Source organism: Centropristis striata, chromosome 11, assembly GCF_030273125.1.
Source record: "Centropristis striata isolate RG_2023a ecotype Rhode Island chromosome 11, C.striata_1.0, whole genome shotgun sequence".
In the NCBI taxonomy this organism is placed as follows: Eukaryota; Metazoa; Chordata; class Actinopteri; order Perciformes; family Serranidae; genus Centropristis; species Centropristis striata.
In genome coordinates, this window is record NC_081527.1 from 19,745,558 (window position 1) to 19,773,181 (window position 27,624).

The 27,624-nt window shown below is 38.2% G+C and overlaps 2 protein-coding genes across 2 annotated transcripts; both read left to right on the top strand.

Annotated features, from left to right (window-relative positions):
* The first annotated feature begins 3,762 nt into the window (after window positions 1-3,762).
* mcm4 (minichromosome maintenance complex component 4) lies at window positions 3,763-16,267 on the top strand. The gene is made up of 17 exons (XM_059343713.1): window positions 3,763-3,805; window positions 4,964-5,041; window positions 5,177-5,335; window positions 6,282-6,445; window positions 6,575-6,676; window positions 6,769-6,864; window positions 7,250-7,345; window positions 8,821-8,959; window positions 9,143-9,363; window positions 9,493-9,613; window positions 11,262-11,521; window positions 12,559-12,924; window positions 13,036-13,163; window positions 14,293-14,500; window positions 14,622-14,850; window positions 15,319-15,452; window positions 15,703-16,267. Exons 2-17 carry the CDS (start codon window positions 4,978-4,980, stop codon window positions 15,796-15,798), a joined length of 2,583 nt encoding a protein of 860 aa, XP_059199696.1. The 5' UTR covers window positions 3,763-3,805; window positions 4,964-4,977; the 3' UTR covers window positions 15,799-16,267.
* An 898-nt stretch (window positions 16,268-17,165) lies between these two features.
* ube2v2 (ubiquitin-conjugating enzyme E2 variant 2) lies at window positions 17,166-22,767 on the top strand. Its single transcript, XM_059345159.1, has 4 exons — window positions 17,166-17,300; window positions 21,365-21,513; window positions 21,628-21,753; window positions 21,904-22,767. The coding sequence occupies exons 1-4, from the start codon at window positions 17,285-17,287 to the stop codon at window positions 22,048-22,050; spliced, it is 438 nt and encodes a 145-aa protein (XP_059201142.1). The 5' UTR covers window positions 17,166-17,284; the 3' UTR covers window positions 22,051-22,767.
* The last annotated feature ends 4,857 nt before the right edge of the window (window positions 22,768-27,624 follow it).

Genomic DNA, 27,624 nt, shown 5'->3' on the forward strand with positions numbered 1-27,624 from the left:
GACACTTCTCTGAGGTGTCTGTAGTTTCGCGCAGTGTTTTGTATCGTTTCCCCACTGACGTCACACGTACCGCCCTCTCACGAGCCAGTCAAGTCCAATCGGGGGTCACGTGGTGTCCGTTAACTTCCCATTTGAGGAGCGAGGGGCGTGTTGCTGAGGCCACCCACTTTTTTACTACGATAGTATGAATGGTTCAGAGTTGTTTACATACTAAAGGCTCTGGTTGTTTGGGATTAACTTTTAATTTGTTACCAGCACTATTAATGTCAGACTCAAACGGAATTGTTCAGACCATTTACTGAAGTAAAAGTACCAATATTATTCTGTAAAAGTGCTTAACTACAAGTAAAAATCCTGCACTTGTAATGTTTAGTAAAACCACCAGTGTTATCAGCAAAATGTACTTAAAGAATTGAGTGTTCTCATTATGCAGAATGTGTTACTGTGTCATTATTACTGATGCATTAACCTTTAAGTGGTATTTTAATGTATTTGCAGCTTATTATAACTACTTTATTTACTGTTTGGCAGTTTAATCTGTAAAAATACATCATATTTTATAAACTGATCACATATTTTATAATAATAATAATAATAATAATGATTGTGTTAAGGACACGAATCAATACACACTGAATCCAGCAAACTGCACCTGCATACAAAAAGTCTGAAAGAAAACTGCTCAACTCAGTATTAGCCATAACCAGAAAAATATGATTTACTGAAATAGACAGGCTATACACACACACACACACACACACACACATATATGTATGAGTATCACAGAATGAAAATACTCAAGTAAAGTACAAGTGCTTCACTAATGTAGTGAAGTACAGTACCTGAGTAAATTATATCCACATTTTAAGTGGTCAAATAGTATGTGATCAAAGTGATGCTGCGGAGGCAAAACACCAAAAGCAAAGGCAACATATCTTCTTTTGTTTTAGCTCTTATTATATTAATGACTGCTGTCATGCTGATGTAGTTTATGAGGCGGTTGACCATTCAGAGGAAATGCAGTAATCTAAGAAGTATTTAAAGATATATAATCGATTTTCGGATTACATTTTATTGATCAAGAATGTTAAACATCCAACAAGTAGATTTCTGAGCTTTGTATTTCCATTAGGTCATGTGGAGAACAGCAGCATTGGAACATATTCAGGTGGATGTGTCACCTTTCAGCTTCAGGTATAATCAAGCTTTAAAGTCTAGCAGAGAGAAAATAAACACATTTAAGCACATTATATTGTTGACACCAGTTTTTCTTGATGGATAATGAAACTCTTGTGTGCTCTATTTTATTCTTAACATTCAATGTATTAAAGGTTACTCTATATATGGGTAAAAAGAGACAAATGATGTGTGAAAATACAAAGGACGTTAAGGATTAATTTCTCTTTAGATTAATCTGGCATTTATACAATATCTGAAAACAGACAGATGGCTGAGAACATCCTCCGCACCAAAGCTCCTGAGATAAGTACAATATCTGTACTGTTACTGCTTTATGCTCTAAATGTGAGTTAAAGGTTGAGTTGCATGGATTTGTCAACTAATCAGTCAATATATATGAAAAACATCACTTACATTTGATAATCATTTAATCACTTAAGTAATTTTTCATGCAAAAATGTCAGAAAATTGAGACTTCCTGCTTTTCTCTGTTTTATGTCATATTGAAAATCAATCAAAAATCAAATCAAAATTACTTTATTCATGCCCAAGGGGAAAACTGATGGCTGTAGGAGCGAAGGATCTTTTGTATCTCTCCGTCCTGCAACGTAGAGAAAGGAGGCGAGAGGAGGTTTTGTGTAGCGGATTTCAAGTTTTCTACTGATAACGAGACATTTAAAGACTTCACTGAGGACTTCAAGGAACTAGGATGTGCATTTTTTAATCTATTTTATGTCATTTTATAGACAAAAACGGACAAATAATCAAGATAACAGCCAGAAATCTATAATGAAATAGGTAGTATAAAGAAAATAAATAGTTTTATAACTGAAAGAAACAACTATCTACAGGCCAATCAATCCTTTTTTTTTTGCACCAAACAAATCTGCAATTTCAAGGTGTCAGCTTGGACTATTGAATTTTTACCCACCTTTTTTTGGCTGCAAGATTGATCATTGATTAATTGAGACAGGATAATCAATAAAAATAAAATAAAAAACATTGCTTGCAGCCCTAGTTAACACATACAAGGAAATTAACTAATGTTGTTCTTAGTTCTTGATTTTACATACAGAAAGAAAACAAAAACAAATACAGGGAGGGATACAAAACCAGAGGCACAACTGAACAAAGTACAAACAACAAATAAACTTAAACATACAGAAGATGTTGTTATATACAGACAACAGACTGTCTATATGTACAGGCCAAACTGTTACTCTGAACTGAACATATACATGCAGGAATTTATATATTCTGTATAATGAATGTGGTCACCTGTTGACTTGTTTGCAGCATTTTATTGCACTGACTCATGTTGACGGAACAAAATAAGGGGACAGGATGAACTGAAGACCTGTGGTTGATCTTACCACCTTAAGGGACACATGTTCTGACACTTCTCGGAAATGCTCCAATGTTTCCCCCCTCAGGAAGTGTGCTGTACTTTTCCTCTGTCAAAGGCCTTTTTGAAAATGAAAGTGCGCCACATGGTGGCCAATGAGCGTAACTGCAGGACAATCAAGTAAAAATGCTTGATTGATTTAAAAAAATAAAGATAAAGGAAAAAAAACTTGCAACATTAGTTAAATATAATACAATTTAAATGTCCTCAGGCAGGTCATTTTGCAGCAAAGCAGAGGATTTAATCCACTTATTTAAAAATGTTCCTGCTTTTTATTTTATTAACTATTTGAACTGATATAAAGCTAAATTTGAGTAATTTTAAACAGCATATATCTGTGCCTTCTTAAAAAAGTTTCAACTCATTGATAGAAAACAATAACTTTCAAACCAAACCTCTGCCTGTATTTATAAGACTGTTCATAAAAAAGGTTTTTCCTAGTACAAATATTTTGCATAAAACCAAATGCACACAGCACCATGATCAGATATTTGGGCTATAATTCGTCTTTCTATGTCTTTACCTTTTTCTAATGGAAATTCACTTGTTGGAGCTCAAGAGTTAAAAAAGCAAAGGAAAAAGAGATAAATGAAAAATATAAGACAAAAAAACCACAATAAAAATAAAATTGCTATATATATCTACATGGGGTGTAGCACTCAGAAGAGAATAAGAAAAATATACAGAATAAATACAAACTCATTAAGTGTATTATACCTTGTTTGTATATATCAACACAATTATTAAGCTGCTATTCTGTTATTTTAATATTGATATTTTTAGGTATGCGTACTTTCATGTTGTACTACCTTTTATTGATATTATTTTTTTATGTTTGTGTGTGTGAACTGTTTTAATAAAGAAAAAAATAAACGGAAAAAACGTTATTTATTGTTGGACCAAACCAAGTCAGCTCAGGGTAATCAGTCAGCATAAGGCCAAGCGCTGAAAACGCAGACCGTATTTAAAATGTAATATAGAGAAATGTGTGTTTTTTTATTATTATTTTATACTTTTTGTTTTGTGTTAAGTTATTTTATTACATTTAACTGAAGGCGCAACGAATGAATCTCAAAATGAACCTCCCCCTCTGCGGTGAAGGACTCGGCCGGAAAGACAACGAAGTTCTTGGCTGCTATTGGTCCAAAGTTCCCCGCGAAATTTACGTCACTCGCAGTTTCGCGCCACATCTGCAGCAGTCGGACATACACACAAGAAGAGGTAAGGAATAGGATTTATTGATTAACTTATTTCTTACTAATCCATCGATCACGTTGATTGAATTAAAGTCCCTATTATTACACATGTTTGCTTGATGGTGGACCAAGTAACAAGCTCAGTTTTAAGTGTTAATGAGTTCAAACAGCGTATTTAGTCTCCGCTCATTGTTTCCTCCGCAGCCACATGTCAAATGGTGGAAAAGTTATTATCAACGCACCCAAAGAAGCCATCAGGGAAATCGGGAAAAGCATAATAAAGTAATAAAGATTCAGCAGCACAATGTGCTCAAGTATAAACATATGTTTTTGAGAAGAATTAAGAGATAACTCATTGATGCATTAACATGTGAAGAAAGGCAGTATTTTAGCTTTGACGGTTGGCTGCGTGATGTTGGACAACTCTTTAATTGTGGTTTTATGTTGTTTAAACTGTTTATTGTATAATTTACATGTAAAGCGTCAAACTACAGAGTAACCAGAGGAGCTACATACATTTATTGTATATAGTTGAGTATGACAAAGTGAAGGGAAACACATACACCTGCAGTCAGCATCAGTTAATTATAATTTATGTACGAAATGTGAAAGATGTATTAAAATAAATCATCTTAATATATAAAAGCTTTAAGGACTTTAACATTTTTTTTTCAATTTATACACAATATTCAGCAGGTATTGTGGTATGAACGTTGAACAATAAAAGGGACAAACAAACTGTCCATATCTCTTTTTATTTCTCGTCCCTACAAGGCTTAACGGATTTATATAAAACTAAACTAAACAATAACTTGCTAAACAAAGTAACACCAAGGGCAGGAAAACAATTTATAAGATGTTAAAATACAGCTTTCTACAGAGTCAGTAGATATATTTTCCACAGTTGTACTTGTAAAATGTTGTGGCTGCACAACACAAACCTCAACTCATTTAAAAGTGAGGATATTGTCTTCCCTGGCCTCCAGCAGAAAGCAAGCACAATTAAACACAACACCCTGACTTTCATGAGTCAGTTGAGATCCATCCACGAGGTGTTATGCAAAATAAACTCCATCTGCATGTGTAGTTTTTGTTCAACTTCACCTGCAGATGTCTGTCAGTAATATGGCAGCCATTCATTTGGCTAAAAAAATTAAATCAGTTGGATCCATTTGATCTCCAGATATCCAAGCAACAATGTCTTCCCCAACATCGACTCCCAGTGGCCGCAAACGAGAAAGGAGCACCAACCCGTCCACACGTAAGTTCACATGCTAAATAAAACACTTTGCTCAACAGTTCCTAATTATTTCAGCTGTTGTGCCACTGAGATATCCAAATGATTGTACGTGGTGTACTGTTATTCACTTGTCTTTGTGTCTTTTTGTGTACTCAGCCAGTAGCGAGGGCCCGATCTCGCCTCCCTCTCAGCGCCGCAGAGGCCTGGACTCCTCCACCGGGGACCTGATGCAGATGCCCATCTCCCCAGCCACCGACATGCTCAGTCCAGCAGCACCTCAGGACACTTCTCTGTTCTCCAGCCCACGACCATCAGGTACCAAACGCACAGTTTTGTGCCATGTTTGAAATAAATAATAACAAACTTTAATTAGATAACTTTTCCTACAACAGATGTAGTTCAAAGTGCTTTACAATAACAAATAAAACAGAAAATAAAACTGGACAATTAAAAAAAACAGCAGATTGTAAAATATATAAGTGAAAGTAAAAAGTAGAAGCACAACATCAAGAAAAATAGTAAATTATGCCAAATAGGAATATTAAACCAGAAAAAACAGTAAACAAAGCAAAACAATCGGCCTTAAATAAATGAGAAAATTAAAAAAATATGACCAAGAGAAATGGATCAACTTCTCCCTGTGCTGTGTAATCAGCCTGCCGTTGAATCGAAGTTTGACTGAATTTTTGCCAGGTGACTGGTCTCAGCCCAGTGATTCAGGGTTTCACATTTGCGTGAAGAATTGCAGAATTTAATGTTTTTTTAAGGATCTGGTTATTGCTTACTCTTAATTTTTGGAAGATGTTTAAATGCAATGAAAAAACACTATTTTAGGGGCGTCCCGGTGGCTCACACTGGTAGAGTGTGTACGGCTGAGTCCTTCCTGCGGCGGACCTGGGTTCGAATCCGGCCTGAGGTCCCTTTGCCACATGTCCTCCCCTCTGTCCCCCCCTTTCTATCTATCACTTTCAATAAAAAGCAAAAATGCCAAAAAATAATCTAAATAAAAACAAAAAAACCCCACTATTTTAAGCTTAGTTTGATTACTTTTACTGATGGAAGTATAACCAAACAAGATTTGTTCATGTTCGAAAGCTGAAAATCCAATAATAATATCCATGATAAATGGTGTCATTTAGGCTGTTTCTTTTTTAGAAAAAATGCTTATCAATCATGCAGGCTTTGGGGCTCAAGGGTTGATATTCTTTGTTATTACACACTTGAGTTAACTCCAGTGTCTTGTTTTTTTTTTTTAAATCAGTTCAACCCAATGAAGTGGACATGAGCTCCCCTCTAATGTACGGGACCCCCAGCTCCAGGGTTGAAGGGACCCCACGCAGTGGAGTGCGCGGCACTCCAGCCAGACAGCGTCCTGATCTGGGGTCAGTCAGGAAGGCTCCACAAGTGGATCTTCACTCTGAGCCGGTCAGTGCAGGAGCCAAGAATATTTTTTATATTATATTGTATGAGCCAGCATATGAAGCTTTTCAGATTTAAGTTAATCAGGATAAAAAAAAACTTAGTTGTGAACAGTTTTTTCATGTTGTTTTGCAGCCCAGTGGTGATGGTGCCGTCGCCAGCGAGCCAAATGCAGCCCAGAGACTGGTGATCTGGGGGACTGATGTCAATGTTGGGACCTGTAAGGAGAAGTTTCAGGTATGAAATCTTACATTTCTATCTTAATATATTCTCCATTCTTAGTACAGCAAAGTTAATTGTTTGCATACTTGGTGTCACTTTGCTTTCAGAGGTTCCTGCAGAGGTTCATCGACCAGACCTCCACTGAGGATGAGAACGCTGGTCTGGACCTGAATGAGCCGATATACATGCAGAAACTGGAAGAGGTAGTGTGTTTTTCCCCCCCGTTTATTTAATTGTGGTCTGTAGCTGTATTAAGTGATACTGTTAAGGCTGATCAATACTTCAGTTTAATCCGGCTTCTCACTACATGTTGTTTTAAAATGTTTAATTTGATCTATAGGGTTAATTTGCAAAAACAGATGTCGCCCTTTTTATTTTGTTTTGTTTGGGTTCAAGCTAGGGAATATCAGTCAAACTGATGCTTTCTTGTTCTGACAAGATGTTTAAAGATTTTACAAAATCATGCGTTTCAAATGTATCCTCAAAGGAATATCCTTCAAACTGTTAATTATTTTAAGGAGTAAACCCCACAAAGTGATTTTCTGTCTGAGCAAGTCTTAAATATGAATTTCTCTTTTTCTCTCTCAGATCAGTGTTGTTGGGGATCCAGTGCTGAATGTGAATTGTCTGCATGTTCAGGCCTTTGATGCTGAACTTTACAGGCAGCTCATCTGCTACCCACAGGTAATGTCCTGTTGCCCTCACCTCATTCGCATTACAAACATAATTTGAACAATTTTAATGCAAATATTTTCTGGCTAAATTTTTAAAGCCACCAATTTTGATCTTTAAGTTAAAATAATAATACATGTATCCAAGTGCCTAAACAGCCACATAATAGTTACATTAACCCATTTAGGCCTAAAACGCCTGGAAAATGCCTTTTAAAACCTCTGGGCATTTTTAAAATAACCCCCTAAAACCTGAAGTTCTTCTGGAAATTCAACAGAAGTGTCAGCGCCTACTAAATAATAGATTTTTCAGCCTCTGTAGCAGATAGAAATTAAATTCAAAAAGTACATTTTAAAACCAACAAACTCGGCAAATAAAAAAAAAAGGCCTTTTCGCCTTTTATTGAACATCTTCGTATAAAATAAGTTTGTAGGAAAAAAAACAACAGAATCCAAGAAAGAGACAGGAAATGGCAGTGAGAACTACAGCCTCAACACATGGGGCAGGTGCTCTACCAACTTAGCAGCACTATTTTCAATCAAAAATCTAAAAATAAAGTGTCAGTACAAGCATTTTTTTTAAGTGTCAGTGCAGCATTATTTTCAATAAAAATGTAAAACATAAAGTGCATGTACTAGTATGATTGTATATGGACTGTAAGCTACTGTTTACAGTTGTGTGATGATGCCTGAATAAAAATTCTATGCATAATACTAATACATTCCCATTAACAAGATGTAAAAATGATATGACCACTGGAAGAAACAGACATAGTTCTCTTTAGCCTACTGTAATAAAAAATAAAAATCATAAAAATACATTTTATCTATATTGCACTTTTCAGGGTACTCAACGACGTATAAAGTAATATAAGAAATAAACAGTCATGATTTCTTATATCATCACAATCAATTAGTATTATTATTGTTATTATCTCCAGATGGCCACAAATCTTTCTGTTCTTCGGTGAAAATATGTCGTCTAAAAACATATTCCTCATCCATAAATGCCGGTCGATTGGTTCCGAGGGTTCAAAGTCCGGATCAGCAATAACATCGCTGGTTCTATTTTCATCAAGATCGCTTCCTTCACTTACTGCTGAGCTCCTCCGCTTAGTCGTCTTCCGCCATGATTTCAAAGTTCTGGAAAAGTCCCATGTTGCATTGCGATACTCCCGCATGTATTCTGATGCATTTCATTGGCCAAGAGACCGAAAATAGGTGAAAAAAACTACAAATACTACAAAATGACGCATCCGCTTTCCCGGCTTTAATTGGTTAATATTGTATAAGACATTATACTACCAGATTTCTAAAAATGGGACATTTTCTAAAACGTAAATGAAACAGAATGATAATTTGCTAATAGTTTGTGACTGATTTTCAATTGAAAACTGTACAAAGACAATATATTTTCTGTTCATTTTCTGTTATTTTTCTGTTTCAATCATCTGTTTTGTTGAACTTTAAGTTTAATTCCTTTTGCAGGAAGTCATCCCAACCTTCGACATGGCAGTCAACGAGCTTTTCTTTGAGCGTTTCCCAGACTCCATCTTGGAATTCCAGATCCAAGTCCGCCCTTACAACGCCCTGAAAACCAAAAACATGAGGAGCCTGAACCCAGAAGGTGTGTGGATTCATTAATCCAGCTCTTGCGAAGTGACATCACACTTATTAAGACGAGCACACCGCGATATCCCATCCCATATTTCATGTGGGATTTTTGTGAATATTGTTCCTTGCTTTGGTAAAATGTGAGGTATCAGCTCAAGGCTAAAGCATCTGTGTGCCTTATGTGTTGCCCCCACAGACATCGATCAGCTGATTACTATCAGCGGCATGGTGATCCGCACCTCGCAGCTCATCCCAGAGATGCAGGAGGCTTTCTTCCAGTGCCAGGTGTGCGCCTTCAGCACCCGTGTGGAGGTGGATCGCGGGCGCATCCCCGAGCCGGCTGTGTGCCGCAACTGCAACACCACCCACAGCCTGGCGCTCATTCACAACCGCTCCGCCTTTTCAGACAAACAGATGGTGAGTGTTCCGCACGGGTGATAAAGGGTCAGATTGCCGTCAGTCAGCGACACCTAATCTCCGAACATGTCAAGTGATTAGTGCCGTGTTCACGACATCTGTTCATTTATTGATCCTGTTTCACGACAGATCAAAATTCAAGAATCTCCTGAAGACATGCCGGCCGGTCAGACGCCTCACACAAGTATTATCTACGCCCACAACGACCTGGTTGATAAAGTTCAGCCAGGAGATCGTATTAATATCACCGGTAAGACTTTCTAAAACGTTGTCTTTTTAAAAACAACAACATTTTTTTAGATTTTGTGATCAATTAATCACCCTGTTATTATTACAGGCTCCATACAAAATCATGAAAGTCTGGAAATGCTTAATTTTAACCACTGTGTTTTTTAGGTTAGGAATTTGTTTGAATTGGAATTATGAATATTCAAAGGTGCTAAACAAAGAACAACAAAACGAAGGCAAAGGTTCAAAGATGAAATAATTGATGAGAAGGGGAACAAAGCAGAGAAGCAGGGTGAAAACAGTTTGTTGGGTTTTGTAGGCAGTGTTGAAGAGGTGTGTTGGTGGATTTGTTGAAGGTGGAGAGCAAGGTTATTATAGTAAACGAAAACTAACAAAATAACGAAAACTAAAATTGAAAAAACATTTTCGTTAACTGAAATAAAAATAAAAAGAGTTTTTTCAAAAACGATAACTAACTGAAACTGTATTGCGTGGTTACAAAACTAACTAAAATTATCGTGAAAATGTCCTTAGTTTTCGTCTTTGTCAACTTTTTTCATACATATTTCAGTGTTTCTATTTCAACATGCAGGAACACAGTAAATATGTTTACTGAGACTGGGATGTCCACACTTCAACCAAAATACAAAACACCCCGAACTGTAAGAGTTATTAACCTTATTGAGGCTGAGACGGATAAACCAAAGGAAATGAAGGCACATACCCATTACAAATAAACACTAAAACTAAGCATTTTCAAAAAATAAAAACTAAACTAAAACTAGCAAACTCACTCTAAAAACTAACTAAAACTAACTGAATTTGAAAACAAAAATTCACAATGAATTTAAAACCAAAACTATTATAACCTTGGTGGAGAGTGAGGGGAGTCTCTAGCTCCTGAGGGGTGATCTACTCACAGAAATATAAAACCTTAAAATATTTCAAATTAAACAATTCCGTCATCATATTTGTTTGTCTCACATCAGACGAGCTCAGCTTTCTAATAGTTAGCTAAGTCTTCTGTTGATTCTAACTCTGCATTAAATAATCATGAGCAAAACCTACGATCACAGATTATTAGAGCAGCTGGTAAAATAAACTGTCAGTTAACATTGGTTGTTGTAGATTTAGATGTGATGATAAAGGCTTTGAGAGTACTCACAAATTACAAACTGGGACTACAGAATATCAAACAGTATTTGCTTGTGAATTAATTTAATAATAAGAAAAAAAACCCAATTGCTTATTATAAGAGTAATTGCCAATTTACTTTTTTTTCCAATAGACCAGAAATGTTTTTTTTTTATTATTATTCTTTTCAACATAGTAGATTAATACTGAAGAGATCAGAACTTTAAAAGAACATTTTTTGAATTATGTAGTAAACAAAAGTGTTAAATAAACCAGAATGTTTTAGATTCTTCAAAGTAGCCATCTAAACATATTCTGGTTTAACACTTTTTTTTTTACAACATAATTCCATATGTGATCCATCATAGTTTTGATCTACAATGTAGAAAATGTAATAAAAAGAATAAGAAAAACCATTGAATGGGAAGGTGCTTCCGAATTTTTGATCGGTACTGTACATCAACTTTTTAGCAAACACCTTGATATTTCATCTGTCAGACATCGACATGCTAACAGCTCCCCGTCTGTCCCCGCAGGTGTATACAGAGCCGTCCCCATGCGCGTGAATCCACGCCAGAGCAACGTGAAGTCGGTGTACAAGACTCACATCGACGCGATCCACTTCCGTAAGACAGACGAGAAGCGCCTGCACGGTTTGGACGAGGATGCCGAACAGAAGCTCTTCACCGAGGACAGAGTGCAGACGCTGAAGGAGCTGGCGGCCAAACCAGACGTCTACGAACGCCTCTCCTCCGCCCTCGCACCCAGCATCTACGAGCATGAGGACATCAAAAAGGTGTGTGGGGATAGACGCAAGCCAGAAATACATGTGTTAACCTGCGCAAGCACCCAATCACATGACTCATCACAGCTCGCACTGATTTCCCAATGACACCCTGTTGTCACATTTAATGCATTTATCGTGCATTTTAAGAAAAGCCAACAAAAACCTTGGGTACTAAAGAGCCCGAGTTGGCGCAGGGGACTTTTTGATACATTATAGCATGAGGTAACAGGTGCAATTAATAACAATAATGATTGCATCTCAGTTTCAGCGCTCTGATATTGTGCATCCTGACTCACTGGGACACTTGATGGAACGGAGCCATCGCTCACTAAATCAGTTTCCCCCCTGCTTCTCCTGCTATGACCAGTTTAAATGGCTATGTAATGTCACCGGAGTCATTAATCCTCATCATCATTAATATTATGAGTCACACCTGTGTGTTTCCTGCTGTGGCAAGTCAAGTTAAGGTTGAGTAAAAATCTAGTTAATGAGGTGCACACCCAAATTTAGATAAGGGGATAAAGGTGTAACATAAGGACGATGATGATGAATAACTGGACTCAGAGTTATGCGGTCTTCACGGAATCGAATGCCATCATTTTAATGGCCACAGAAAATATTTCAGGCCCTCTGAGGCTGAGCAAGGAGAAAAAGTACATTAAAAAGGTGGATTTATTTAGTCGGCCGCATTAAGTGGGAGGAAATCGTAAAAATGGACCAATTACACCTGACACTTTGTCATATTTAACACGTTTAAAACATTTTTTATTTTATAATCTGACATTTTTTAAGATAAGGAGTTTGATCTGCTGACAGGTTCATCAGAGCATGTTTTTTTAATATTATTTTGTTAAGTTCTGCAGCCTTTACTGTCCCTTACTTACTACTACTACTACTACAACCCTTACTTACATGCTACGATGACTAAAATCTGAGGTGATGTCTGCTCAAATCACAGTATTGATAACTCCAGATTGAATTAAGCCTCCGAACGGTAACATATAAACTATTTTACGAGCTTTTGTTTCCCTCCTTGTTGGTTCCAGGGCATTTTGCTGCAGCTGTTCGGTGGCACTCGTAAGGACTTCAGCCAGACCGGCCGGGGAAACTTCCGAGCAGATGTGAACATCCTGCTCTGCGGAGACCCCGGCACCAGCAAGTCCCAGCTGCTGCAGTACGTCTACAACCTGGTGCCCCGCGGCCAGTACACGTCAGGGAAGGGCTCCAGCGCCGTGGGTCTCACCGCCTACGTGATGAAGGACCCGGAGACGAGGCAGCTGGTCCTGCAGACCGGAGCTCTGGTGCTGAGCGACAACGGCATCTGCTGCATCGACGAGTTTGACAAGATGAGTGACAGCACGCGCTCCGTGCTGCATGAGGTCATGGAGCAGCAGACCCTTTCTATTGCCAAGGTATGCCGCATACATATTAATATGTATAGGCAGATAACACTGGAACATGTTACAAAAGGAAGGTTCTCACACTCTCCTTTTTAAAAAAAAAAAAAAAAAATCTGTCTGCAGGCTGGAATCATTTGCCAGCTGAACGCCCGTACGTCTGTGCTGGCCGCTGCTAACCCCATTGAGTCTCAGTGGAACCCCAAAAAGACCACAATTGAGAACATTCAGCTGCCTCACACACTGCTGTCCAGGTCAGTAGCCTCTGTCTGCACAATCGCACTGAAACACACGATGGAAAATTGTATATAGGGCTTCATCAAATAGTTTAAAAACTTCTTGCATAACGTTGACATTCACATGATGTGCACATTTTTAAACATTTTGATTCATTTTGTTTAAGCCCAGTAGTTTTTCATGTTTAATATTTTACTCGAACTAGATTCCAGTGGTGGTAGTGTAGGATTGTTTCCGATTCCTGTGATCCAAACATTTCCAGTAACTCCACAGCATTGTGAAGTCCAGGCAGTCAAACGTGGGTGTAAATAAGATGGTTGTAATCAATTCCAAATATTCCAAATATTTCTAGTGAAAATATTCTGCTTCTATAACAGTTTCCCTGTGGTCACCAAACAGTGTGCTCTCCTGTGGAGGCACGCACCTAAAATAAGGGGGGCATCTAGCAGCATCATAAATTACATTTACATAACCACAATAAGAAAAAAAAAAAAAATTTTGGCTTTAAACATTACTAAAGTAAATGACTTGAAATGCAAAGTCGTAGCATTATGTTGCTACAAGCCTCAGGGCGCGATTATGATTTCATCATTTATTTAATGCCCTTATAGGATTAGCTTTCTGCCTACATGTTAATGAAATGAATATAACTCGTCAGATTCATCAACATAAAGTTAATTTGATTTTTTTTAAAAAGACTAACTAATTTAAATCTATGAATCACTTTAAAACAAAAAGAAAGTGTCCTCAGACAAATCCTCACTTTGAATAAAGTGATGACATCATCAAACATGATGACTGACAGAGTTTGGCAACCCCTTTTTACCCTACAGCTTGAAATGAATGTTATGAATTTGTTTCATACAAATCTGATAAATAGGAAATTCTGGCATGTCGGGTGACCGTGTGGGATCAGCTAGTCTTCTTTTCATGTATTATTACTGTTCCTATTATAACTGAAGTGACTGCATATCAAGCAGATACTTAAATAACACATCTTTTGGCTTTAGAATTCTTAAACTGAGTCCCTTGTATCTGAACAGCTCATTAAGAGCTGGCTACAGAAAAATTGTGATATATCAAACTAAAAAGCAACATCCAACCTAATTTCATCTTACTTTTCCCGTTCATGGCACTTCCCATCAGATTCGACCTCATCTTCCTGATGCTGGATCCCCAAGACGAGGCCTACGACCGCAGGCTGGCCCACCACCTGGTGTCGCTGTACTACCAGAGCGAGGAGCAGATGGAGGAAGAGTTCCTGGACATGGCTGTGTTGAGGGACTACATTGCATATGCACGAACATACATCAACCCGAGGCTGAGTGAGGAGGCCAGCCAGGCTCTCATCGAGGTTTGTTTTCCCTCCACAAATTATGTTGAATATTTGCAGTAAGGTTTGCCAAGTAACATCAAGTGATGACTGAAGTTTTATCAACCAGCCCTTAACTGACTTTGTCCATGTCGGTCTTCAGGCCTATGTAGACATGAGGAAGATCGGCAGTGGTCGGGGGATGGTCTCCGCCTACCCCCGACAGCTGGAGTCCCTGATCCGCCTGGCGGAGGCGCACGCCAAGGTCCGCTTCTCTGAGAAGGTGGAGACCATCGATGTGGAGGAGGCCAAGCGGCTGCACAGAGAGGCCCTCAAACAATCGGCCACTGACCCCAGAACAGGATTTGTTGACATCTCTATTCTCACAACAGGTACAGACCACGGGGCCTTATGAATATTAACTCCTTGCACTTGTGTGTAAAAAAAAAAAAAAAGGATGGGTTAAATGCAGAGGTTGAATTTCCCCATTGTGGGATTAATAAAGTAATCAATTACTGCTTAAACAAGGATGCCATGATTAAAGTACGTGTAAAACAATGAAAGTTACAGTATTCATCAACAAATTATACAGCAAACAAGCCAGGGACATCAACGTATGAAAGAAGATGCATGCATTCCCACTGCTCTCAGTCAAAAGAAAATATATTTGACTAGAATATCTTGACTGGACGACCAAAACAAGCATTTGGAGATATCACTTTGGGTTTCCGGGTGAATTGTGATGGGCATTTTATAGATCAATTGCTTAATCAAAAATAACCTGCTGATGCATCAACAAAGTAAATACTCCTTAGTTGCAATCCCACAGCATATTACAGTGAATTAATTTGTTGTTTTAGGTATGAGTGCCACCGCCCGCAAACGCAAGGAGGAGGTGGCCCAAGCCCTGAAGAAACTGATCCAGGCCAAAGGAAAGACACCTGCCATGAAATACCAGCAGCTGCTTGATGATCTCAGAGGACAGTCTGAAACTGTAAGCTTTTTTATATTGTCTATTTCTATTTTGCATTGTGCACCAAATTTCCTTTTCATCTTTTGAGATAACATGTCAGTGCTGTGAGAGCAAAAAAAAATGTCTTGTTTCTGATTTGGTTGAGTAAGAGCAGAGATGTTTCATTTTTAGTCCATAAAACTCAATAAAAATGTTATTACACATTGTCAATTTTTATCAACCACAGCACCCCTTTCTGTAACGACGTCCCTCTTTGTCACATTGTTTTCAGGCGATCACTAAGGAGCTGTTCGACGAGGCGCTCCGAGCCCTGTCTGACGAGGATTACTTGACTGTTACTGGAAAGACCGTTCGTCTCCTCGCCTGAGGCACACCCTGCGATTATGTACAGTCCTTAATTTTAAAACCCTATCCCGTGTCAACCTCTTTTCTTGTGCTATAAAAAATATTTTGTATAAATGAACCACCATATGTTTTCTGGCCATATTAGATGTTGGAATCTCCTGCAATTAAGTGTCATGATTCAGAATAACCACATGACTCATTCAGACTTGGTCTGTTTGGATTGAAAAAAAAAAAAAAAGAGAGGGAGAACATTAAAAAAACACATTGGCAATTAATAGAGTGAATATTTAAAAATGCTTGTATTTCATTTATGTACTTGTTTTCAAGTAATGCTCTTGCTGTTTTTTTGGTGTGTTATGATGAAAAGCTTTTTGTTCCAACTTTACATTGTAATGACAATTAAGTCAATCACTTATTATTTTCAGAGATTAATTGTCTGTGTAGCTGACTACTTGTTAATAGAGGGAAAATAAAATGTTGCTCACTGAAAATGCTTGGAAAGTCTCTGCTCTGCTTTGTGGTGTTGTCTATTAGCTGTTAAGCAATTCACTGACAGCTTAACTGGCCAAGATTAATTATGAGGCTAATCTAGCGCTAATAAGCAGCTAACAGTAGCCACACCATGGTGGTAGTTAATTAACTGGTATTTCACTGTTTTTAGTAGTAGAATTACTACTACCACTTTTGTGGACTGGACTGCTTTTTATGATCAATTTTTTTTATAGCTTTGGTTAACCCTTTGATGCACAACATGGGTCTAAAGTGACCCGATTAAGTTTTTATATTCTATATCTTTGCAATAAATTCATTTCATCATTCAGTATTGCAGGTTTTCCTCAAATAACTTGTTTTTGATCGTCATACATCCTATTTTTTGTTTTCATTTCTTAAAAATGTCTTTAAAACCTGGCAAAGAAGACGCAAATATTAACTATCCTATTTTGTTAAATTGGTGTTTTGCCAATGGAAATTATTGTTTGGTGGCTCTAATAAGTCTCAAATGTTAAAATATGTGATTTTCCAATGTAATCTGGTGGTTCTAACAACTCTTTTAAAGTTAAACCTTAAAAAAAGACAAACATAGCTACACACATTTTAACCATGTGTGTAAACTTGATGTAATAATACAAAAACTATTTTCCTTCATAAAGTATGAAAGGAAAAATGGATATAATCTGTTGTGATAATGTGGTTCATTTTTGACCCATGTTGTGCATTCGAAGGTGTTTATATGTTATGCACCAAAGGGTTAAATGGTGGGAAAAGGCAGATAGTAGAATACATGAAACTTTAAGGTAAACATCTATGTTCCAGAGGCTAAAACTACGTTAAAGTCAGCAGTGATATCCTTTCTGGCAGTCCCACTCCCCTGACAGTGGGACTGCCAGCAAGAGGGTGTAGTGTGTTTTACAGTGTGGAGGTGACCAGTAGCAGCTCGGTGGTGTGACTGGGGGTTTTAACGGCTCTGATGTCACAGCTCTGTGTGCTTCTGGACTCGGCTGAAGAAGATGGCGGCGTCCACAGGTTTGTGTGCCTTCAAAGTAACATCTGCAGCGACACAAAGTGTGAGCGAAGCCGCGGCCGAGCTCTCCTCTCAGCCGCCAAGCGTGGCAACTTGCTCCCTTACAAATACTTACAAAAAAATCGCTTTGAATTGTAATTGATCCGTTAGGCTTTCCTCGGTAGAGCCGTGGTCTTGACGGGAGCCATCTATTTCTTGGAGGTACTGTGTTGGCTAACCTAGCTAGCTTGCCCCGTGAGTTAGCTAAAATAGCTCAGGGTGTCGACACACACGAACGTTAGTTCTGCAAGTATTAATTATTCGTGTCCCATATAGTATCCTATAAATTTTACAATGTGACATATACGTTTAATGGAAAGTGTATGTTGCCGTCTATTAATTAATGATTGTAAACAGCCGCAGGCGGTGCTAGCTTAGCTTAGCTAACTCACTAGAATATTCCATCGACCCTAGTGTCCGGCTGGTTCTTTATTTTATCAGAAGAAACCTGCTATTATTTGTAAGGACTGTCAATGCATATGTATTTTTGTGTGGTTTCATAGCATAGGTGCCATACTTTTAACAATAACAAATAAAAAGTGTGGTATTCTGTTGGTGTCTATGTGACACACCTCACATAACGGTACCATTACAATGAAACCAGTCCCGCTGCTCTGATCAGCGCCTCCTCGCTGCCGTCATTGTCCATGTAACAAGATTTCTACTCTGAAAATCAAGGAATAAATGCAGGAAATAACTCGACGTTTAAACATAAGATACATGTCTGTCATTGTTAGGCGAGTCGAGTGTCAAAACGCAGCACAATGTTAAAACGTCACGCTGTAGTTGGCACGCTTTGTTTCAGCAAGTAGTCGGAGCCCAGGCTTGTTAACTCTATGGAGTCTGGGGCTATTTTGTCCATTTTTGAATCCTTTTCATCCTGCCTGTATACACCACTTAACCACGCTTGACCACGCTCAGCCTCACCTATAAGACCTGATAATTATTGATTTTTTTTTTATTCTGACTTACTGGATCAACAGTTTGAACCCAAAAGAAAAAACAACATAAATGTGATTTTGAATCTTATTTTTACTTTCAAAATCATGCTCAATGAAGAATTTGAAATGTTGCAAATGTGAACAAAGGTTGCAAATATAACATATAAGAGGGTTGCATCCAGTTCTATCATTTTATACAAAATATATTTGAGCTTGTCTCCAGTTTTACTTGGTATATCATCATCAAACTGAAACTGGCCTCATGGAGTTTACAGCCAGAACTTTAGAGGTAAATTTACAGTAGGGCTCCACGCTGCTTTGTTGGATATAATGAAGAAGTAATGCTTTGGCGCTTTTGGTGACTCCAGAAGGTTAAGCGCTCAGCAGGAAACGTGGATGTCAAACTGACAAAATAAACTCTTTGAGAATTACTAAATAAATAAAAGTTGCATTGATGAGATTAACGTTTTTACAAAGTTTAGCATAGTTTCTACTGCGTTGGTTTAGCTATACACCACGGTGATATAATTACAAATTGGAGTAAAGGGAAGTAACTTAATAATCGAAACTACCTTGAGACAAGTTGGCACGACCTGCTAATTCATTTTTAACCTAGAAAGGTTTATGTTACTATTGCCATAGATAATGTAAGATGAAAAGGAGTGGGATGGTGACGCCAAAAACAGTTATAGCTCTTGAAGGAGAGGTTATTTACGGCATAGGTTTATTGAATCACTAATTTGACGGACACCTTATGCTCTTTACTATGTCAGTAATGATACTATTCCTGACGTAGCCCAAATGGTAGCCTCTTGTGCGTTGTAACTGAATGCAACAATACTTACTAATACTTAATACTACAGTACAAACTTAATTTGACATACCTTTCAGATTTTTGTAGGAACAACAATATTGTAATTGTCACATTTGAAGAGATTTGACCCAAAACAACTTACTGACGGGGATATTTTACAGTTTGAAAAACGTAACACAAATGGCAAATGTAATGGTCAACTTTGCTGAAAATGTAATTACTGTCAACTGTAAGAGCTCGAACTTAATTAATGATTAGTTGATTCACAGGAACTGTATTGGCAAATATTTTTATTTGGATCAACTAATAAGTTGTCATTTTTCAAGAAAAATATGTTCTAGCTTCTCAGATTTCAGGATTTGTGTCTTTACCTTTGTCTTACATCACAATAAACAGATTCATCCTTGGGTTTTAGATTTTAAAAAGTAATAGCCTGATGAACTTTTTTAAGGCTGTGGGAAATTTGTCACTGATTTCACACCATATTATAGGGCAAAAACAATTTTGATTAATTAAGAAAATAATCGTCAAGCTAATTGATCGTGTCAACATTTTTTTAGTTGGAGCTGTAGTATCTTATGCATTTCTGTACTCCAGTTTCTTGTTACTTAGCAGCTGACATGCATGCTTGATACCAGTGATGCTGTAATGAGCTAAAATTAGCAGCTTACATTGGTATCTTTACCAGTGTTTGCATGTTGATAAAGGACTCAAATCTCTAACAGTGTTGTGTGAGGAAATGCCTTTTAAGAAAATGCGAGAGCCGCTTAAGAGTCAATCCTTCATTGTGGCCACTGCACACCAGATGTGCAATATTGATTTTAAAAAGTGGGTTGTGAAGGTTTACTGTGATGAATGTTGTCTGAGATTGGAGGAGGTGAAATTAACGGTTTCGATGACGGAAGGGAAAATTTTAATGTCTTCACCGTGTCCTCTGTTTCAGTCATGGGGGCCTTTTCACTTCCCCTTATGTGAATTTGTCTTCAAGATCATGATTATGAATAGCAGTAGTTTTGCTTAAGTGCTGTCCCCTCAACCTCCGCCACTCTTCCAGTCATGAGCTGTAAGTGGTTCATCATTTACAAGGCTGTGAGTGGCTGTCAGGCTGTGTGTTTAAAGCCAGCGTCTGAACCGTCTTCTGAGAACACTTTCCCAGTAGGGAATGCTTTGACTGACTAGTTTTGATTGATGATATTACCTCGTCAGCTGTTACAACGTCTGTCACAAGGTGACTAGATGTTACTCTGAATCATTTATGAAAAATCAGCAGTTTAGGCCCATGTGCTCCAAATCCCATGACTGTTTCCAAACAACTGTCAAGACTGCACATTTTTATTAGGCTTCTACGTTCAGCAGCATCAGATATCTTAATAAATGGCTTGTGCAGAAGGTATCAAATTAGATGCAGCTCCACAGTGGGTAGACCAGGATGTGCTTTGGCCATATGTGTGCAGCACATCAATCTATTGAGTCATTTCTTGTATCAACCAGTCCCATCTTGCACATCTTTAACACTCTTACTCATTTGGATGCATTCCTTTTCCGTGCTTACAAAAGATGAAAGTGTGTCTACACCGTTTTGTTAAGAAAGGATGAACAGTTGGAGCACCAACCAATGAGCACCAATGATGACGCAGCTCTATTTAAGAAGGCAATTTATAACAGTTTTAGGGCTGCAAGTAAAAATTGTTTCCAATTAGGGATTGAATAAATTATTGTTTCCTACATTGACTTATCTATTGATTTGATTTTGCTATTGACAGATTAATAATTTAAGAAAAAAAAAATTAAAATCTACGACATCTTTGAAGCAGGAACCAGAGAATATTTTACATTTTGCTTTGATAATTGAATGGAACAATTAATCAATCATGGAAGTAGTTGCAGATTACCTTTCTGGCGATTGTTCAGCTTCATTTACTTTATTGATTAAGCTGGGCATTCTTTTGTAGATTTAATCGATTAACGTTTTGGTCTATAGAACCTTACAAAATAATGAAAAGTGCTTGTCACTGTTTTCCAGAGTTGCGTATTCAAATAGCTGGTTTTGTTATAGAAACAATCCCTGCTCACTGATGTGTTAACAGTTTTGGAGGTCTCTAAGCACAGAGGAATAAGCTACACTATAGCAGGCTTTAGCTAGACAGACAGTAATTACCGGGAGCATCAATCTCACTGTTTGTTCTTATTTTGAATAAATAGTAGAGAAAAAAGTAATATCAGACAAATCCTTTAAATCAGTGTAATTAATATTCTGTATTTGTTATTTTAGGACTTAAAGTTCCACGCAATTTTCGCTTGCTGGAGGAGCTTGAAGAGGGGCAGAAAGGCGAAGGCGATGGCACAGTCAGCTGGGGCCTCGAGGATGACGAAGACATGACTCTCACACGGTGGACAGGCATGATCATCGGACCAGCAAGAGTAAGCAGAGCAGACTCAGCATGTGGATTGTAGTGCCAATGCAGACACTGTCAACTATTACAGATACTGTAACAGATGTTAATTGTTTTTTTTTATTTTTGTTCTGTTTTTCAGACCAATTATGAGAACAGGATATACAGTCTGAAAGTGGAATGTGGATCTAGATACCCAGAGGCGTGCCCGACTGTTAGATTTGTAACAAAAATTAGCATGAATGGGATAAATAATTCCAACGGCTTGGTAAGTGTCACATAAGGTCATGCACAAGTGTTGCTCTCATCATTTGTTGTACTCAGAAATTGTTTCACGTTTGCAGTTTTGTAATGTGATAACTCACTGTCAGGCGTCCTGTCACAATGACTGATTTGGTGTTTTTGTCGTCTCACACAGGTGGATTCACGTAGCATACCAGTTTTAGCAAAATGGCAGAATTCCTATAGCATTAAAATTGTTCTTCAAGAGTTAAGGCGTCTAATGATGGCCAAAGAAAATATGAAGCTTCCACAACCACCAGAAGGACAAACTTACAGCACTTAATCGTAATGGATTGTTTCAACCCTCTGTCTTAAACCTTACTCTCTTAGAAGTATTGTGTAAAATCATCAAGAGGCTCACTTTACACATCAACAATATTGTCTGCAAGAGCAAGATTGGACTTTCTTATTACATAGCTCATTGAAAAAGAAAATGTCCCTCCATTTAAGCACTGAATAGATAAAGACTACAAGAACACAGTTATCCGCCTTTAATAAACTTACTTTGACAATGACTTTTATGTTCGACGTGTTCCAGCTTGAGTGGGCTTGAGGAGGGAAGCATGACAACACGCAGAGGCCATACCAGAGCCGCAATAGTTTTAAGTTCAAATGAATGATCACTGAAGTAAACCGCAAGATGTGTGTATGAAGGCATGTTCTGTAACTAATAACTAGTCGAAGAGAAACCACATTTTTGAGTTTGTTAGTCATATTTAGCAGGTTCATTAAAATATCATGCAGATTGCTAAATATTGAACTGTGGCTGTAGTCTAAAAGTAGTGTCACAAGGTAAGAAAGATTTTTTTTATAAATAAATATATATATCTGTATTTGACACAATACCAATATGTTTCTGTTCTGCAGCTCTTTGACATGTAACAGACGTTGAAGCCTGTTCCGTTCTGAAACCCTTGCATTTAACTTCTAGTGAAAATGGCAGGTGTATGAACTTGTGATTTTCTGAAATTAAAATCACTGTCTGCGAAAAAAATCAAAAGTTTGAAGTTTATTTGTTGCACCAACACTTACCGGTTTTCCCACAAGAGGGCCTCAGCTGACAAGTTGTCTTTATTCATTGGCAACTAGACGCACGAGTCATGCATTATGTTGGGAGTAAGCTCTCGCTGTCCCTGTTGGGCCTTGTAATGGAAACCAGGTTAATGAAACTGCTGGGTGACACCACACTGCAGATATTTGATATGTGACTTGTGCTCATTAAAATAATATCATCAAAAGGCCATTTATTATATACTGCACTTCTCATTTAGTGGCATGTTTATTAGATGAACAAGCCTGCTTCTTAATGATTGATAGACCATTCAAACCTTATTAAATTGTGCACCAATTCTCGTTTTAGTCCGAACACTGCACATTTGGTAGTAGATATCCAGTGTGGCAGTGAGAAGCAAGGGTACTGTTCCCTCTGTGAATAATCAAACCGCTGAAGAGCAACAAAAGGTCACATTCTCACTTTAATTAACCAAATGGGCATTTAAAGTCATTCGTTGCAGATGGTGTAATCTTCTGTCTTTAGTGAGCTCAGTTTGTTTATCTATTTCGAATAATTGTGTATTGCTTAACATTAAGTTGCTGAAGCATCTTTGAATTTAAATTTTTGGACCCCATTTACAAGAAAAATTGAGCAAGACCACATTCTTTGTTGCAGTGATGGTTTGTGAAAGTAGCTGGTCTGTGAGTGAGGGTTAATGGCGTATTTTAGGGGATTTCTGTCAATTTACATTCCCATTATCCACTGGCACCAGACCCAATTTATTCTGGAAGGATTAATATTTGATGGCCCAGCCGCAAAACAGTGATGCACCAACAGTGAAAGGGTTCGATTTACATTTCTTCTTCTATCCAGAGCTTGTGACATTGACCCAATAAAGTGAATGCCTTTTCATGATGGATGTTCAGAAAGTCACTGGGCCCTCTCTATAAGCAAGAACAATTCAGTCCTCAAAAGCATTCAAGGTTTCAAGACAGTGCGTCTGTGTGCGCCATCTAAAAATGATAGACTGTGGTAGCTTCCACGTTCGACCTGTGTGACCTCCGGGCCATATATCTCCCTGGCTGCAGCAGAGCCTGGCTCTGAGCAGCTTGTCTTGTCTCCTGGCTGGGATGAGTGCACGTCTGTCGGCCACGTTGTCTCCGCACCGCAACACTTGTCACTGCAGCATAGCAAGAGCTCGGCGTTGGTGGAGATTCAACAGTGCCCCCTGATGAAACATTTTAACAAGGGTCACAACAGCTGACTTGCATAAAAGATTAATAAAACCACAAAGGCATCTTATATGAATATAAATCAAACATTTGCATGAGAAAAGCATCATATAAACAAAGAAAACATGCTTGGATCGTGAATTTGTGCAGCATTTGCATATCAAAAGTCATTTTTTTCAAACTATTTCTATTTTCAAGCTACATTTGCATAGAGTGAGCTTTGATGTGTCTTTGGTTGCACTGGTATGCTTGACTGCTCCTCATGTCCAATCAGCTCAGAGCTCTTTCCCCTAGAGGGCGCCCCACACTCATGCATGTCCTTGGCAGGTCTCTGTGAAGGGGCTTCTGTTTAGAGGACATGACTTGTCTGGAAAGGCAGGGCCACTGTGATGCTTCCAGGCTCCATTTGTGCATGCTGTCATTACTCCTTAAAAAAGTGACGTGTTTTGCAGTTTGCTGTAGGGAGCGACAGCGCGGCTGTTTGTAGGCTACTGTTCCAAAGGCTCTTAACTGGTGTCCCTGTGCGTCCTTATGGGGCTATTGAGGTTGTGCACATTACTAGATAACAAATGTTTGTACTATGAAGCCATTAGATCTGAGTGCAAGCTAGATTTCTGATTTCAATTTGTGTGCATGCGAGTGGGTGTGAGATGAGTCAGTGTTTGCTGCAGAGGATGACCTCGCTCTTCTTCAGTCTGAGCCAGATGAGATTTGACTTTCGAGATGTGACAGTTAGTATATGCGCCTAGCTTCCATCAGCTATACTCCTTTTCTTGCTTGCTTGTTGTTTTGTTTATTTTTCCCCCACTCCTCTGGGAAGTCATGAATATGAAATCAGAAGTGGCTTGTGTTGCAGCCAGTTCACTCAGCAGCACAGTCATCCCCAAATATAAAAGACGCAGCCCCAGGTTACGCAGACTTATTTCTTTATTCACCCTATGTATTTCCAGAGCAGACTTCTCTGAACCTTTTCTCATGATGACTACTTTTTTTGGAGAATCTCATTTGAATGGAAGTAGGAAATCCTTCCTTGACTATTTAACCTCAAGCCCCATCAGACTAATCTGAATTTCAAACACATGCACCTGCACAAAAGCACCGGCTGAAGCCGCACTAGAAGCTCGCTGAGCTTATTACACTTGTACCACCCGCTTTATTTTGGTTTCTTTATAAGGTGCCATCCGGCAAAAATAAAGCGTTATAGTGCTTTGGGTTGGAAGGGACTGAAGGCAGAAAGCCGGAGAGAGCTGTTCAGTGATCTAAGATGGGAAGGAATGTGGTGAGGAGGACATACGTCTCGTCTGCCGGCAGAATGCTGGAACCAGGCCTCGCTCCCAGAGCTCTCACCTTTTGCCCCGAAGGGCCAAAAGGTCATGTCTTGCGTCTGTTGATACTGTAAAAAGCTTTGTCTTCTTTATGGCTGCTGAAGGGAGAATGTGTCTGTCTTCCTGAGAAACCACATTTGTTACCATTCTTTAAGTCCTTGCCATTACTTACATTTGCAGTTTTGTAATGTGATAAGGTGGAGGAAAGCTCATATGACTCAAATATGACAAAAGCTTTCATTTTGTTGACATGAGAGGCAGGACATATACAAATATCAAAAAGTAAAGGGTGAAACAATACATTTCAAGTCTCCATTGTGGTACTAAATGTAAAGACAACAAAAAGGCAGGAGTTTAGCGGACAAGGTATCATTATATAACTACAACTCAAACATGCCAAAAATAAATGTTAACAAAAACCCTACATCCTAATTATAACTAGGAAGTTTCCCATGAGCCAGAATTTGACCTATTCTAAAATTGTGGTTGTTTCTTATTTTTTAATATACAAAGTTAACTTAATCCAGTTCCAGGCACCACAGAACCCAAGGAACAGGTACCCATGAGTACCCATCTGACTGTTTTTAAAAATATATATAATTCTTCACCATATAAGAGAAATCATAATTTGACCACACTGTGTTTTATTCATCTTGAAATTGTCACTATGTTCCTAAATTGGCAGTTTTTCAAATCGAGTGAGTCTTGGCCTCAAAATAATGATTAAAAAACATTAACAATAGCATTATCTTTTTGTTTGTTTTTGAAAATTCTAAATACATTTAAAAAAAAAAAAAGCTGAATATCACAGTGAAAATAAGTAAATATGTCAGTTTATTTATTCTCTCAAAAAGTCCTGTCAACTATGTAACTTACAGGAAATAAACCTGCAATTTAAACAGAATGGTTCATCCCAAAATCACGTGGCCAGCATCACAGGGTGTCATTTTTCTGAGTGGTGGCCATTTTTCATATATTCTGGTGAGTGTCTTCATTTTAAAAAAACAACAAAGAAAATGTACCTGTAACAGCGTGTTTTTGGGTAATTGACCATCATTAATGCTAAACTATACTTAAGAAAATGAGCAAATCAAATAAGCAGGCCGAGCTGTAATTGTACAGCTAATTTTAGCCCGCTTAGCTGTTGATATTGCTGTTAGCAAACGTGCTGTTGGTTTCAGGCCCAACACATCCCTGACTAAATTTGTCTAAACCTGCGCTAATAGATTTCTTCCAACAAGCTATAAGCACAACTGGTTGGCTGGCTAACTTTAGCTTATCTGAGGTTACAGTTAGCCAGCTGGACGCCATTGACTTGCATCTTGGTTTGAAGATAGACATTGTTAGTTGTAAACCTTTTTCTTTGTATCGTTACATAATTTATTGTTGGGTAAAATCAACACCATTTGTCATGATAACTTAAGTTAGTATCATGGTTCGTGTAAACTGGTGAAGTAATTTAGCGAGGTAGCGAGTGAGCTAACATATCCACTCAGATAGTATTTTTCGTCAATAATGTTGGCAAGCAAACAAGCTAGTGTTGCACAATGGCACAGGCAGAGGAATTTGTGAGCGTACATAAACGCCACAACCTTTGGATTTTCCTGGCAAAACCAACTCAATACATAGAAGTCAGTCAACAGGCTGTTATACTGTAGGCAACCGAAAAGAAAAGTTGAGGAAGCTCTCAGTGTTCAAATTACGTTACAATCTCTTAACGCATAGAATCTTTAATTTATTTACAGTGACCCTCAAACCATGCACAGGCTGAGAAGTCAAAAACAAGAAAATTGGCCACGAGTCTTAAACGTCCTTTATTAATTAAATTAGATTTTCTTGTTTGCCTTCTCCAGGTTCTTTAATGCCATGTTTCCCCCACCAGATTACTAACAACATCCTCAACCTACTAACAGAGGATTTGGTAGAAACAAGGTTTTGATCCAAATGTTGCACAGAATTTAGACAATAAATTTAAAAAATGGTGCAGAGAATGGGGTACTGCTTAGTATTTTATCCGTGCATTATTAAAAGAAAATCAGTGACAACAGTGTTTGCTTAGGCTAATTACCCACATGGACAGTTTTTGGGAGGCTTGGAAAACAGTGTGTCTGTTGAGTGTTTAAGTGCTGTATTTACAGTGAGATAAATGAATGGCCTCCTCTCTCACTGTGAGAAAAGAGACAGATTGAAACCACATGTCTGTTGCACTGCCGGCTCTCTGGGCTATTGACATGCACTTCACAGAGCCATCCACATTCGGATACGCTGCCGCAGCAGCGAGCGCTTGAGGTCATTTTTATGCTCAC